We start from the raw sequence: 16,212 nt of genomic DNA, 5'->3' as shown, positions 1-16,212 counted from the left end.
TCGCGAAGTGGTGTAAGTAACGCGAACTTGTATTTTCACGCGACGTTTTCGTTGGCGTTGCCGTCGTGGTTTCTTTAAGTCCCTACACATATCACTAGTGATAAGTGATATGTGTATCCCCTCAAATATGGCCGGTAGTGATATGCCGGTGTATTCCCTCCCCCCTCCCTTCCAAAGAAATGCATGTTTTTACATCACAGAACCTATGGGCCAATGTTTTGACGATCATGACGAAAAGAAGCCCAAAGCACCCAAGAAATACAAAACCTAATTCACTGGTTTGTGTAACATTCAGGTTTGCACATCTCAAAACTTTTATCATACAAGAGGAAGCGAATGTCACATCACGAGGATTTATTGTCAACAGTATTACCGTATTTATTCGATTAACCGCCCTGGGCGCTTATTTAATTTTGGGCGCTTACTCGAGGTGGGCACTTATCGGCGAGGGTGGGTGCTTATTATTTTCCCAACATTTTCAGCAGGCGAGGACATTTTTAGAGAATAACAAGACAAGGGATAACAAGTTTATTTCGCTACAACAAGACAATTTAACAAAGTGCAAAATCTAACAAACAACATAAAAGTTAATTGACTACCGTGTCTAAAACCAATCTTGGAACACAACTGACGCTCCTTTTACTTCACGCTGGGCAAGTACAGAAATGTTTTTTGTTGGGAAGGGGTGGGTGGGCGCTTATTCAAGGATGGGAGCTTATAACTTTTTGGGCTTTCAGGGTGGGGGGTTATTCGAAGGTAGACGGTTAATCGAATAAATACGGTATACAGGTTGTGTCATCGATCATCACAGGCGCGGATCCAGGATTTTGAAATGGGGGGTGAATTTTTGTAATAATGTAATTTTTTATAGAGCCAAAGCCTGGTTGAGGTGTTTGAGGTCTGTGCAGCGAAGAGCTCTCAAGGAGCTTATTAACGTTAACAACAAAGAAATTATTCTCAAAAAAGCAGATAAAGGCAGAACAACCGTCGTTATGAACGGAGAAAACAAAATCAATGACGGACAGAAACAATTGGATGATAGAAATAACTGTCAGCCACTAGACGAACCAATGGTTAGAGACACATCCCAGAGAGTTAAACACCTCATTAATGCCCTTCATCAAGCAGGGTGCATAGACGAAATGACGGTTAAATGGTTTAACCTAACACCAAATCCGTCTCGAAGCCCAGTGTTTTATACCCTCACAAAAATTCACAAACCGACGTTAGTCGGAAGTCAAGACCTATCATATCTGGGTGTGATGGCCCAACAGAACGCCTATCATCATTCGTAGACAAACTACTTCAGCCAATAGCACAAATACAGGACTCGTTTCTAAAAGATAGGACACATTTCATAAGGTTTATTGAAAGCACTAGGGTGCCTAGAAACCTTTTTTCTAGTCTCAATGGATGTCACTAGCCTTTACACGAATATCCCACAGGAGGACTGAAAGAATCACTATAGTATGCAACGCATACGAGAACTTTCATGCCAATAACCCTCCTATAGCTACAAATTTCCTCAGAGAAATGCTCAGCCTTATACTGAAGGAGAACTCCTTCCAAACACACGGAACTGCCATGGGCACTAATATGGCAGTAGCTTTTGCCAACATCTTTATGGCATCTATAGAAAAGGAGATCTTAAGGCAGAGCGTTCACAAACCACTAATGTGGAGAAGATTCATTGACGATGTATTTTACTTGTGGGATACAAACAAAGAAGAAATAGAAAATTCATTGAGCAAGCAAATTCGTACCACCCTACCATAAAGTTTACCGCTGAAGTCTCACAATAAGAAACAACATTCTTGGATACAACAGTCTATAAGGGACAGAGATTCGAGAAAGAATCGATTCTCGACGTGCGCACACATTACAAACCTACTAAAAGATTTCAGTACACAAACTACAACAGCTGCCACCCAGCAGGCACTTCTGAGGACAAACGCTTCTAAAGTAGTGTTTGACGAAAACATTAAAAACTTTAAAACACGCCTGGTATCGAGAGCTTATCCTAGTAACCTGGTGGACAAAATCCTCTCCGAAGTTAACTTCGCAGAAAGGAAGAACGCTCTTACACAAAAACAGAAAGTGCACAAGAAAATTCTACCCTTCGTGACACAATTTCAACCATCACTGCCATGTTTGAAAAATATTCTAATGGACACTGAATGGCATTTAATACAAAACCAGCCGCTACTAAGAGAGATATACAAACGCTTCTAAAGTAGTGTTTGACGAAAACATTAAAAACTTTAAAACACGCCTGGTATCGAGAGCTTATCCTAGTAACCTGGTGGACAAAATCCTCTCCGAAGTTAACTTCGCAGAAAGGAAGAACGCTCTTACACAAAAACAGAAAGTGCACAAGAAAATTCTACCCTTCGTGACACAATTTCAACCATCACTGCCATGTTTGAAAAATATTCTAATGGACACTGAATGGCATTTAATACAAAACCAGCCGCTACTAAGAGAGATATACAAGGAACCTCCCTTTATCTATTATAGAAAAGGGAAATCTCTTAAAGAAATGCTTATTAAAGCAAAATTATAAAGGCTTTTATCAACACAATGGGCACACAGCGGGAGTCGTGTAGGTCTGTCATGATCAACCCCATTTCAACAGGCTCAAAATGAATAAATTGATTGGTAGAACCAGTCATCGCTAATGCACATTCTCCACCTCAATTAGAGAAATCAAATATTATTTCAATATTTGACGGATAAGGAAAAAAAAAGGAAGGGGGCTCAAAAAAAAGGGGGGGGGGGGGGGTGAAAATTCACCCATTTCACCTCCCCTGGATCCGCCCTTGCATCAATCCGACTCTCAGTACCCCAGCCGGGCACGAATTTAAATTAATTCGCTGAGCTGTTGTTTGTGGTTAATATGGTTAATGATTTACTCAGACGAGCAGCTGATGCTTGAAACGTCAGCACTCGAATCTCTTTACGGTGGCCAATTTACCTTATCAACTCCGTTGATAAAATCAAACTTTCGTTTCCACTCCCTCGCCGACGCAGCACCACAGTTTCTTTAAAAACGAACATCCTTATCCATCAATTACACCTCCGTCTTTACGCACGTAAATTTGCGCGAGAGTAAACATCCACCTTATCGCAGGACATTGTCCGGAATGAGGGCCGTGGACTTTCTTTCCTTCTCCTTTTTTAGCTCCAAGGGTGGAATCACCCGTTTATAAAATGACAGGAAGGTGCCACGGAAGGCATTACGACTTGTAGGTTTAGAACATAACCTCGCTTTAACACACCACTGATGAAACGAAATGCGAAGTAATGGGTGCCTCGGGCTTAAGGTGATGACTGTTCTTTTTCTGTCGTGTAGTAAGATTCATTATCACTGACATTGTCATTAGAGTGGTTTTCAATTAAGTGTGGTAAAAGAAAAACGAAAGTACCGTATTTACTCGAATAAGCGCCGCCCTCGGAGCGGAATAATAAGCGCCGCCCTCGAATGTGCGGCGCTTATTTGAGTATTTCTATACGATGATAAAAATACACTGTAATCGCTGCAATGCGGTTCTAAGCCAGCAATGGGAATTTATTTTCATCAATAGTGATATTTTTCAGTACGAAGTGAGTATATCTTGATGCTCTTTCATTCAGTTCCCTCTTCAAAATGTTCGCATTCTTCAGTTCTTGCGTGAAGGCTGTAAACTTCGCCGGTACGACAAGCCCAACCTCCCTCTTTCTCTTCCCTGTAACTGTTGCAGTAAGGAGATTGTCTGCGTTTGCTTGTACAATCAAAATGTTTTGGCTTTGTGGTATGAGCCTTTTAATAAGCGCCGCCCTCAAATAAACGCCGCACAGGAGACACGAAAAATTAAATAAGCGCCGGGGCGCTTATTCGAGTAAATACGGTACAAACACAACTGACGAAAACAGGACAATTAACCAATCAAGATCCGTGGCAAATACATGTAGCCAGCGAAAAGCGCGGGAAAACCTGTGCGAGGAAGCCACGATTGCTTTGGTTTGCTTCTCATTGGTTGAGAAAGTGGCGCGAGTTCAGTTGTATCCAATCACGGCGCACAGTAAAGCAAAATCGAAGAAACACAAAATTACTTTCGACACTCGATTGAACACCTCCCTATAAATACCATTCATTAATTTTTGTGGGGACGAGGGTGGTGGGTTAAGAAAAGGTAAACCTGGAGCGGTTCTTGGCATTAGCAACTCCCTGTCATTTATTATGCAAGCAACCCCACCAAAGCAAAGAACAGTGAACTAAACCCCAACCATGCTTTTCTTTTTATTAGATCAAAACCTGTGACCGATGCCAACGAAATACCAGCGAATGCAAAAGCTACAATGTGCTTCACCCAGTAATGGTGTCTCAAAACTTGTGGGACCTTATTGATGTTGACTTAATTGATGGAGGTAAGACGTCTACTAATGGAAACCGGTACTTGCTCACGCAGACGGACTACCTCAGCAAGTATGTGGAAGCCATTCCTCTACCTGACAAGAGCGCTCTAAGTGTGGCTAAAGACCTTTACAAGACCTATTGCGGTATGGAGCGCCAGATCACATCATTAAGAACACTTATTCAGCTAAGTACTCTATCATGCATACCGGACTACTGAAAATAAATTCAAAGCCAATTCCTCCTGATGCTTAGAACATTTTGAGCGAACAATTGACCAACCCGGAACCACGGCTGCATTTGGTACAAGCCAAGAAGAGCTATGTTGTAAGAGAATACCGCTCAAAGACCAGTAGAAACTTACCCGTAAGAAGACAGTGGAGATGAATGAAAGACACAGCCACTTAAGAGAGAGAGTTTATTCTTTAAAAAAAAGAAGGAAGAGAATTTTTAAAAATTCACTCTAATTAACAAATCGACGGCAGTTTTCTATGGTCTATACTCTTATAGACCATAAAATGACGTCAAAAATGTTCAAAACTCAAGTGGAACCACGAGCCGCAGGCGAGTGGTTTCACTGCCATGTTTTGGACATTTTATGGCGTCATTTTATGGTCTATAAGAGTATAGACCATAGAAAACTGCCGTCGATTTGTTTTTTACAATGACATGAAAAAAGTACGAGCGGAATTGGCTATTTTTTTTCGTTGAGAAAGCGCGCGCGTTACATCTGACGTCATTTTATCGTCTGTACTCTTATAGACAATAGCTGCGAACCAATCAGCGCACGGAAATTTGGACAGTTATTGTAAAAAGGAGAATGGAAAGTTTCATGGTTGACGTTTGTGCAAGGACAGGGATGTATCGAGCTGTAAACCATGCAATGGAGTTACGGTAAGAATTTTATATTTAGATATTTGTTAATTTTTTAATAGAGCGGTTTTCAGTTGAGAGTAGAAAGTAATTAGCTTTTGCTAAACTGCGCTCTGTGATTGGTTAGCCAATTCGCGCCACTTTCTCAACTAATGTGAAGCAAAAGCAACGCGTTTTCCCGCGCTTTTCGACAAATACATGAATTTGTTTCGAATCCTGATTGGTTCATTGCGCTGTTTTGCGTCTGTTGTGAAGTTGTGATTGGCCAGAAACTCAATTTGAGAACTGCTCTATATGTCAAAACTATGCTGTAATTAAACTAAGCACTTTTTCCCGTTTACAAGATAGGATGATATCAAGGGATTTACTAATAGGGAAGAAATTGAACAACTTGACCAATATTTTTCAAATTGCATCCCGCATTCATCCGTGGTCGAGTTGTTCGAAGAACGATAAGCGCTAATTGAGGTTAACTGCCATGACAACTGGTAGGTTTTGTTTACAGTTAACCCTAGTCTCCTTCGCAGCCGCTCGGGCCGGGGTCCCGCAACGCTCCCCGGGAAGCGTTAAGTGACTTCGGCCCGAGCGGCTGCGAAGGAGACTAAGTTTAACCCAGGATTAATGCTAATCTCGACCCTGGCCTCCGCAACAAAAGAAACTTGGGGTGCTTACCATTTACGCAAACCACCCGGATGGAAATTTTCGGCATAAGTACGAAATGATTTAGCTTGTCCTGACAGAAGATGGATAACATGCATCATGTATCAGTGGACATCAGCTATAAATCCCAAAAGGCGTAACAAAAATGCATCACTTTGACCAGAAGCCCATAATTTTAGAAGTACTTCAAATAGAATAATCATTTTCCCGGATTTTCCAACTGGAATTTCCGGGTTTTCAATGTAAATCGTAAGCACCCTTGTTCAAAGTTTCAGACAATTAGACAAAGTAGAGTAATTTTATACAAAAATGAATAATTTTTTGGGATTTGGTTTCATTCCAATATATGTTATCTATAAGTAAATAAGTAAGTAATTAAATAAATGAAAAACAAACAAACAAACAAATGAATAAATAAATAAATAAATAAATAAAACAAACAAACAAGCCAATACATAAATAAATAAATAAATAATTAAATAAATAAGCTCCCTCATGCTTACAGAGGAAGGGTCATCAAAAAATATCTGTAACAAATAATTAACATTAATTAATTAATTAATTAATTAAAAGTTGTTAAATATGTAAGAAATCATGAAAAGCGGAGAAAAGTTCTCGGGAGGAGCGCGGAGCTCTCGGCGAACACAACCTGATTGAGATAAGCGCTGCGAAGGATACAGTAAACACCCACATTTGAGAACCTACTTTTTTTAAGGTCCGCCTGAATAAGTCTTCATATATTTATTGTATGGTTCTTATATGACAGGTGTCTTAAATGACGAATTTATCCTGGAGGTTCTTAATCCACTTGTTCTTTTATGCGGGTGTTTAATGTATCTCGAACTTTCCTTCGAGGGTTATTGATTGCCGGAGTCCAGTATATTGAAATTTCCGGCCGTATTCTTATTTATCTGTAAATCGGAATACTAATAAGAGGATAAATAGAGAGTCAACGTTCTTTTCATGCCCTTATTTACTGACAGTTCGTCTTGAATTTAACTTTTTGGAACTTCTTCAGGCGGGTGGTATTTAGTTTGAGTGAAACGTGACCGTTCTAAACACGTGCACATTAATTATTAATTCTCAACAGTCCACGTCGAATAAAGCCATTGCTACTAAAATAACTTCACACGATCATCATTGAAGTAGGGCGTGTATTGGGATGCATTCTCTCGCTTTTGCCTTCTCTTGCCCCAATTGAATGAATCTTGTAGAATCTTGGCTTTAAGCAGGGTAAACCTCCGAGGTTTCTTTTAAATGCTTACACTACGCTAACAAAAGACACCATTAACTTGATTGAATACTACCACTATTCAATACAACAAGTGCCTTTTTGTTATCAGCTATGAACATTAACAAGCCAAGAAACTTGTTCCTTTTATCTCTATGTATTATGCCGTAAATTTATGCGAATTAAATCACATGCAGTGCGCTTGGCTTCAACCGTACACCACCGTAAACATAAGACTCAATCGTATCCGTTTGTGACATTAAAGTAGCCTGTACAAATTAATGACATTATGAATATTTATCACGTAGGTTTTAGACTGAATTTCCGTTTTGTAGCTTTCGCTGCCCCCTCACGCCGTGTTTAAAGCTGGCGTAACCGTGATTCAATTCCCAAAGGTCCTTTCTCCAGTCCAGGTAATTAGCGTAACTAAAGGCATATTGCGTACTGTGGTAATAACGGCTTGTATTTTCGAACAGTAGATATCGTGGAGCCGGCAAAAATATCACGGAAGAATACTTAAACTCGCTTCGTATGGTATCTTCGGTCGTGTTTACAGCCGTTATGTGTGTTTCAGGAAGAAATGTGATAGTTTAACGGAATGAAACAACCGGAGCTTTTTGGTAAGTGCTTTATCAGCGAGTTGTTAACCATAGTGGTACCGATCTGTTTATGTGGCCTTTTTTTATGGGTTAAACCATTTTTTTGTTTAATTGAACCTGCGTGGTTTCAATGGTTTTCTAATAGAGATGCATTACAAGTATATGCCGACCATACATGCTTTATTAGTACCTGTAAAAACACTGGTAATCCTCGCATTGAGAGCTTAATGACAGAGCAGAATTGATACTAGCGTTTATTACAGTATTTTAGTCGAAGCATAATTAATTTAGTGCCTATACAAGTTCGCTTTACCCTTTGAGTAAAAAACAGCTTGACGCTTATATCATATGAAGCTGTTTTGTCGAAAAAGGCTTTGTTGCCTTTTGTTGACTGCCTGTGAATGTAAAATTTTAGTTAATATTCTCAAAGTATTCAGATGTAATTGGTCGCTTCCTGTAAAACTTTTCGAACGCCAATGAAATTTTGCACTTTTTCGATTCGTTCCAACATCAAATTGTCGACGGCAAATCTCAGTTAATTTACCAAGTTAATTTTATTTTGGCCTTTTTTCGCTAAAAATGTCAAACGTTGAGTTTTAACCGGTCCGGCAGACCTCATTCAAATCGGTGACATCTATCAAGTGGTTCTCTCCTTTAGTACTGTCGGCCATTTGACAACTCTTCCTAACGAAGAAATCGGTGTTAGGAAGAGTCTACTTTGTACTCTGGCATTGTAAATAAGAAGTAGAATACACTTAAGGAAGAACGTTAAGTTGAGTTCCGCGGGATCAGTAGATGTGTGAAAGATGAATGTATGTAGATAACATAATTGAAATTTTTGTACAGAAAAGAGCTAGTTTGTGCTGTAGTTTATCGCACGCTTTTATATCGTTAAGGCTAAACCTCACTCTCTCTCAGTCTCTCCGCTCACGTTTAACCAGATTTGCCAGTTAGCCGTTCTGTATCTTGATTTCTTAGCGTTCTCTTAACCGATAACACAAGTTTTTTTGTGCTCAATTAACACGTTTTGTTTCGCTTTGTTTTGTTTGAAGTAATGATCAACTACAGACTTAAGCATATATTTATGCACAATCTCTGCGCGTTCGGTTTTGATAACAAACTTATTTCACATGCTAAGCTACACAACAGTCCTCCATTCGACATGACCCTGCGCTTATCTGAAAGGGTAGTTGATAATTGAATGTATTGTAGAAGTACCTGGATTCTATGCCAGGATTTTCTGTAGACTCCGTGTTTTGTTGTCCTTAGGCTAAAACAATGGAACTAATGGTTATTTTAAAACTGCACTGCACGTCAACTTAACCATTCATTCTCAGACCGGTTCAACCTCAATACAGAAGTAAACCTGAAAAATTCCGAAAATACACACCAAGGCATGAAAGTACAGTTCACTCACTTTCATTTCAACATAGCACTTTAGGTTTCATCCACAAACTCAGCGCTTACAGCTAACCATAATTAATGGATTAGTTATAAGTTTAACTATTCATTTCACGTGCATGGCTGTCAATGTTCACTCTCCCGGCAAAAATGATTGAAGAGTTAGTTTCATCGCATTTATAGCTGTGAGATATAATTCATTCGTTCATTGACGGCGCATTCAATTCAGAAACGTCTCTGTAAACACGAGAACTCTTTGTGAATTCCCTTTTAAAGTGCATTATTATCCTTTAAATGCAAAGTGTCAACAGGGTGCATGGTCTGTTTTCCCAAATCAGTCGGAGAGGTTCTTTTCAGCTTATCAGGATACCTTCCGCGGCACTTGTTCCTCTCGTCAGTTAAGTCGACGAGATTATTTTGTAAACGATTCCTGCGTCTTAGAATGCGGCACATCGAAATATTTGTACCTTCATTCGTAAACACAGGGAAATAATACGGTCCCCATCAACAACTACCAAAAGGTGGTAAAATACTTTGACACCGAGTAAGGTGCAGTTATCCCTATGCGTTTGGCGAAAAAGGCCACCGACTATTCCAATTTCAATTGAATTCGTTCCATTCTTAAAAAAAAAAACCCTTACCCAATCTGTTATTTTACTGCACACCGTAACAGCTCTGTTCGTGTAACTATTCGTACTTTAGATATGATTATGTAATAAAGTGTGTATAGTATGGTCACGTTCGGGTTAGGTCGTTTTTCTTCGAATATACCTCAGATTATTTCGCGATTTGGCAGCGTTATACCTTTCGCTCCAATGTGTGGGTCAAAACCCTTTTAACTATGACAATTCGTTTGAAAGCTTTTCGTCAGAAGGCTTTCCTGTTGCAATTGCGTGGACTTGTTGTAGTTGATTCATGTATTTATTTTTCCAAGGTTTTGTAACTGCATAATTTGTAAGTTCTGTTTGGAAGCCGGAGACTCTTGAACGTGATCATGAAAGATTAATAAGTTTGTTTGTGTGTGAGCAAACACCTTGATGATGTGTCTTATACTCTGGACTTTGTTTTCCTGCCATCTTGAACAAAGACCCTTACATGGCGGTACACAAAGTGTGTTCTTTGCTTCAAACAAAGTAACCCGCTTTAGTCGCTACATTTTGTGGTTCAGATTCAAAGATTTGCCAAAAAAAATGCCATGTAAAAGATTAGGGTATACAGAGTTTTTTTTTAATTTTACTTTGAACTGCTAGTTTCGGGAATATCGTTGCATGTTTGCTAAAGGCAAACATTTGTCCAAATTCCCGTGGGTACTGTTAGCTCATTACAGTGTAAAGGAATGCTCATTTGAAAAGGTCGCTTCTCGCTTTGTTGTTATAGAACACCAGGAAAAAATTGTAATGATCGTTAAGACTTTTTTTATTTGGATAGGTTGCTCTTCCAATTCAACTTCAGTTTGGAAGACCTTTTTGACAATCTAGTTTAATGATGTGTCTCGTCTGGGTATAGAGTAACGCGTGTTCATGAAGTAATCATCGTTCTATTTTAATTCAAATAGAAACGGCGGAAATATTTTGTGACGTCAATTGCATTATTCTGAATCATATAGCTTTATACAGTTCATTTGTTCCTATAGACAAAGTTTTATTGGTTAAGTGATTTTGGTAGTGAGTAAACAAGCAATATTTTGCCGGATCAATTTTCAGAACACTGACAAGATATCATGAGTGTGTAATAGAGTCAGCAGTATCCCAACTTAATTCATCCCAAAGCAAAAACATTGTTAAGATGGGCGACAAAGGGAGTTGGTAGGTAGAGTCACACACGAGCCACAGGTGACCCACTGAGCCGGAACTAGTTATTGCTTCTCTCTTATGGATGAGATCCTAGTCCATCACAGGGTTACCCCTAGCAGTATATCGCTGGTACCCATTGATACACCTGGTTAAAGGACGACACCCAAGAGCAAAGTTTCTTTCCAAGGTAACAACACTACGGCAGAGGCAATACCTCGAACAACCGAACCTCAGAGCAACCAAAGATGGCGAATAAGTTACATCTTTTCATTTTTTGCCCAAAGGATGACCGCAAACCATGAAGCTTAACCTTCCTAAATATCCGAGAATCTTATAACAGTGCTGGAAAACGCCCCTGAAAAACGTTTATATGGATGGTACCAAAAAACCCTCAACATTTCAATTTGTCGTGTACAGAATGTAATAAACATCACCAAAATGAGAGTAGGACATGTAGGATTTCATTCGTAGTCTCAAAAGTTAGCAAACAGCACTACAAGAAATAGTGTTTCGAAGCTTTAATTTGAATTATCACACTGTAGGATTTTGGCCACAGTTTCACAAAGCTACATTACATGACTCAAACCTTGAATTTTGGAGTGAAAAGATTAAGATGAAGATTAAGGACTGATGATGGGGTTTCACGTTTAATCCTATTAAGTACCAATGGCTAATGACCCCGTCCTGCAGGATAATGGTGCTTCGTTATAAATGGGACGTTTTAAAGGCCCTGACTACACGAGATAGGTACGAACTCACGCTGGCACGACTTCAGGTCGATTTCATCACTAACACTTGCTTCTGTTTACATGGAAACCGGTCTGCATGCGAAATAAACACATATGACTCGTCAAACGAAATTTTACTGATAAATGATTGCTTTAAAAATTACGTAATCCAGTTGGTGTTGTTTTTACTCAATAAGCGGACGAAAAATGGTCACTTTCGAGCCCATGGTAAAATTAATAACCTTATTCTTACCGTAGTTTTTGACTATGTAACAGCTTTGCTCTTGGACTCATATGGGGCATTTTACTGGGACACATCTTTCACATTGTAAGGCCTCTTTCAGTCTTGGTGCATTGAAAGGCTGCCCGGGACAGACACTAATTTCAATTAAATTTTTTGTCAGTGCCAATGCGATAAACTGAGAACGGCCTTCACAGGTACGGTACCTCCCATGCATGGGAGCTAGTCTACAGGGATGCGCTGACTTCCCAAAGTTTGCTGGTGTGTCATGCCGTGACAAAGTTCTGACGCGCTCTTTGTACTTCCATTTTTCAGACAACCTCGACCCAGACGAAGACCGCTAATCTCATCGACGCACTTGCTGTCACAAAAAGATGGATTTAAGAAGAATTCTTCTGAACAACGCCAGCTTACAAACCCGTCCTAAGAGAAGGCGGCACAGCATTGCAGATGTTCGTCTTTTGAACACTCTACATGATATTCCGGAAAGACCTGAGGAGGAAGAGTGTGAAAAAGACAGACGACGTTCAACGGGAAACGTCGACCAGGAAGAGAGGCCAAGGTCCACGAGCGAACCTTTGTATAAAATTTCTCCTCGATGCTTCAAAGATCTAACAACGTCTGCCAGAGAGACGATACCCAAGTCACCCAATAATACAAATGACTCAGGTGTCCTTAAAGCTGTTGACGACAGAAGAGACGAAAATTCACGTAGCTACGGACGATCCTCTAGTGTGGATGAAGAGAATGTGATAGAAGCTGTGTCCACTTACGTTCTATCGTACACGGATGATGCAGGGAACGTTATTGATGTCGATGACTTCTCTCCATCGACCACTGGGTCCTCGTCCCCCCAAGAGAGTTCTAAAGAAACGAGTGACGAAGAGATAGCTCTGTCCGAGATGTTGCGGAGGGTCGACGCACCCATGGCAAGTTCTTCATCGCGACGGGGGAGTGTCATAGATCCTGATGTGCTAGAGCGAATAACTTGCATGACGCCCATTGTCGAGACCAGCCGATCCAGCAGCTGCGCGAGCGTGGTCTTCAATCCGAATAGTTTTGACGCGTCACCAGACAGCAACGCTGAATACGAAGGAAGTGATCAAAGATCTGAGCAATCATCCCCTACTAATCCTGATACCAAACAAGACATGCTCGGGAAGATACTTTTGTCTCCTCGTCTAACAAGAAGGGGGTCTTTGGGTGACGTCCTGAAAACGCTTACGCCTCAATTTAATACGACTGCCGATCCAGTTCGGCAGGATATTAGAAAGGGTCCGTCTTGTCAAAAGGAAGGGCAGGTGAAGAAAAAAGTCGAAGGACCTGAAAAGGTCACAAAATATCAAGGGACAACGCTCAAGCCGACTCATCTTTCACCGCAGACGCATGGTCAGAGAAAAGATCCGTGGAGGCCATTTTCTCCGTTACCCGTGAAAACGTCTCGCGATGAAAATACAAAACTTCAAGAAAATGGAGGAAGGAAAGAGAAAGAGAACAACAGTGTTACAACGGAAAATGGAAGCGTTCTCAATAAAATAACGAATTCGCCCACATTAACGAAGATTGGTGACAGGTCATCATCCGTATTGAAGCCAATTTCTTCGTCAAACGGAAACAGGGAACTCCAAGAAAAAGGTCAAAACTGCGATGCTCAAAAGGAGAATGGAAATGTTCTCGATAAAATAATGAAGTCTCCCACACTTTGCAAGAGGAGGAGTTCTCTAGGAGATGTCCTTCGTAGTCTTTCTCCAAACGGTGGTGGCTCACCAACGGCAGTTGTCGACACAAAAACGTCTCCGTTATCTGTTGTTAAAACAGAGGACAGTGGCACCCCAGATAATGTTAAAGACGGCCTTCTTGGCAAAATAATTAAGAGTCCTGGTCTCACCAGAAGAGGCTCTATTGGCAACGTTTTGAACTCGTTGTCTATAAACCAACATAGCAAAAGTCCATTGCCGTTTTACTCTACAACCAAATGTGCTGCTGACGAAGATCTGTCAAAGACGAAGCCACCGGTTTCCTTGGGAGAGCCAAAGCCCAAAGATACCGAGAAATCATCCGGTATTTCTGGCCCGAAAGGGCTGCTGGCAATCGTTCAGAAACACGTTATGAACCACAGTCCGATCGTACAGCGACAGAGAAGAAATTCCATAGCTTCTACCAAGCCACTTACGGGAGCGTTAGAGCTGTCCTTGAGAGACTCGTTACAAGATGACGAATGGGATACTGGAAATAAACCTGCAACTGATAGTAAATCGATTGTCGTAAAGACATCGGTAGCAAACACCACTAATGTTGCCTCGCCGAGTTCCGACAAAAACACCGAAAGCAGCAGTAACTATAACAGCAAAGATAACAATAACAACATCCTCCAACCGCTAAAAATAAAGACGTGTTGCAACGAGGACATTGCACACAATCCCAATGGACTTAACATCGTTTCCAGTCCTTGCAAAGAGGGCGAAGTCAAAACTCCAAATACAATTAACCACAGCAAACCCAAAGAAAAATTCCCAGCGGACGTCGATCACAAGGCGATTTCTCCCACACCAAGAAGGCTTGCTGAAAGCGAGAGAATGGATGCCTCTACAGTGCGGACAGATATGACTTCATTAACGCCACCGCTACGAAAAGAAAGTGTCTCACTCCCTCCGAGAAGCGATGATTCTCCACGGCGGAAAACCAGTGTTAATATAATCAAACGCTCGCCTGTCACCTTCGTGATTTCAAACAATAATGCTGGAGTAACCGAAATAAAGGGAAACGGGATGGAGTGCCAAGCGCCAAGTGGTGTGTCGTTCATGAATTCGCGTTTCCTGCCACTGGGCCAGGAGGAGGCCAAAGAGTATTCCATGATGAAACAAGAGGAGGAGAGAAAGCCGTCGAGGAAAACCTCAACAATAAGCATGAGCTCCCGCGTCACTGTTTATGGAGAAAATGGAAGTATGGTGCGTGACCTTGGAAACCCTGTGAAACGGCCGCCTTTGGATAATTCTCTTCCTACTGACGAGCGCTTTGCGGCACTAAGCGAGAGATACGCTTCTCTGAAGGCGAAGATTGAAGGAAATGACACCAATCAGAAAAATCAAATTTATTCTCCTTCGTCTGTAGAAATGATTAACGATAGTCCAAAAACTGATAGTGCATTGGCATCGTCAAAATGCTGGACAACTGTGGAAAGCATACCAATGGAAGAATTTCTAGACAAATTATCTGGCAAACGCGTGGAAGAACTGCATGGTAAGCAGAAAGTAGACAGTGAAGAAAACAATCGTATGATGATCAGCAGTGAAAAGGACAATGTTGGAGGAAATAATGTGGGCACCCTGAGAACAGTGAGCAGTGTTTATGGTCATGAGGGGGATATCAACTTCAACAGGGAGGTCATCACCACTAACAATGAAAAAAGTAACAATAGCAGCAGCATTAACAATTGCGACGACAACACCAGAGAAAACTTGGCCGAGGTAGAGGTCGAAACCGGTAAAATTCGGACCAGTGGCAACGCACCTCTTGACCTGAGGCCAGAACCTCCAGCTCAGCGGACGAGAACAACCGTGGTATCTAAACTGATGAACAGAAAAATGGGTATCAGAAGGAAGCAAAGCATCGTGCCACGGGTGACGAAAAGACGGTCCAAGGTTTACAAGGAGCACTGTCTTGAAGAGAGTGGTATACCAGCGACTGTCGCCAAGTTTGAGAAGATCAGGACGCTTTTTGAAAACACTGTGCTTCGTGGACCGGTGCGACAAGAGGTATGTTAAAAAAAGTTATTTTAAGGCCCCTTTAAACGGTTTCAACATTTGCTTCAACATGCGTTCAACACGGTTGTTGAACCAAATGTTGGGGGCGTTTGAACAGATCGTTCAACATTGTTGAAAGTGTAAAAAATGTTGAAAGCTTGTTGAAAGCGTGTTGAATCAAATTTTTAAAAATTGGTTTAAACTTTCATTCAACATCGATTCAACATTTCCTTTGCTCTCGAAAAGGTTGAATGGCACCGAAGCCGTTTGAACACTCCGTTCAACATTAGTTCAACATTTACTCCAATGTTTGCCCAACATCCGTTGAACTTTTGTTGAACGAATGTTGGTCAATCGTTGAAACCGTTCAAACGGTAGGAACACGAAGCACGAAGGTGTAATTGTACCTCGTGTTGATTTTAACCTTTAAGGTAATTTTAGTTCAAGTATCTGAATCTCAGGCTTCCTTTTTTAGGATTATCTCACAAAATGTGGATTGTCTTACTAGTGTTATTTTCATTGTCATTGAAAAGCAGTTAAGCAGTAAGTG

At 40.8% G+C, this 16,212-nt stretch overlaps 1 protein-coding gene across 1 annotated transcript in view; it reads left to right on the top strand.

The window, feature by feature from the left end:
- Positions 1-5,205: 5,205 nt before the first annotated feature.
- The window catches only part of LOC146465793 (uncharacterized), a 60,514-nt gene continuing 49,507 nt past the window's right edge, over positions 5,206-16,212 (top strand). The window contains exons 1-2 of the mRNA XM_085128015.1: positions 5,206-5,287; positions 12,235-15,674. Of these exons, the coding sequence (XP_084984141.1) occupies positions 12,294-15,674 (3,381 nt within the window). The 5' untranslated portion in view covers positions 5,206-5,287; positions 12,235-12,293. The remainder of the gene's footprint in view (positions 5,288-12,234; positions 15,675-16,212) is intronic.

The sequence above is a fragment of the Pavona decussata genome, unplaced genomic scaffold (genome assembly GCF_977016875.1).
Source record: "Pavona decussata unplaced genomic scaffold, jaPavDecu1.1 SCAFFOLD_155, whole genome shotgun sequence".
NCBI lineage: Eukaryota > Metazoa > Cnidaria > Anthozoa > Scleractinia > Agariciidae > Pavona > Pavona decussata.
Note: the sequence above shows the minus strand (reverse complement) of the source record. Positions and strands in the feature narration are given on the sequence as shown.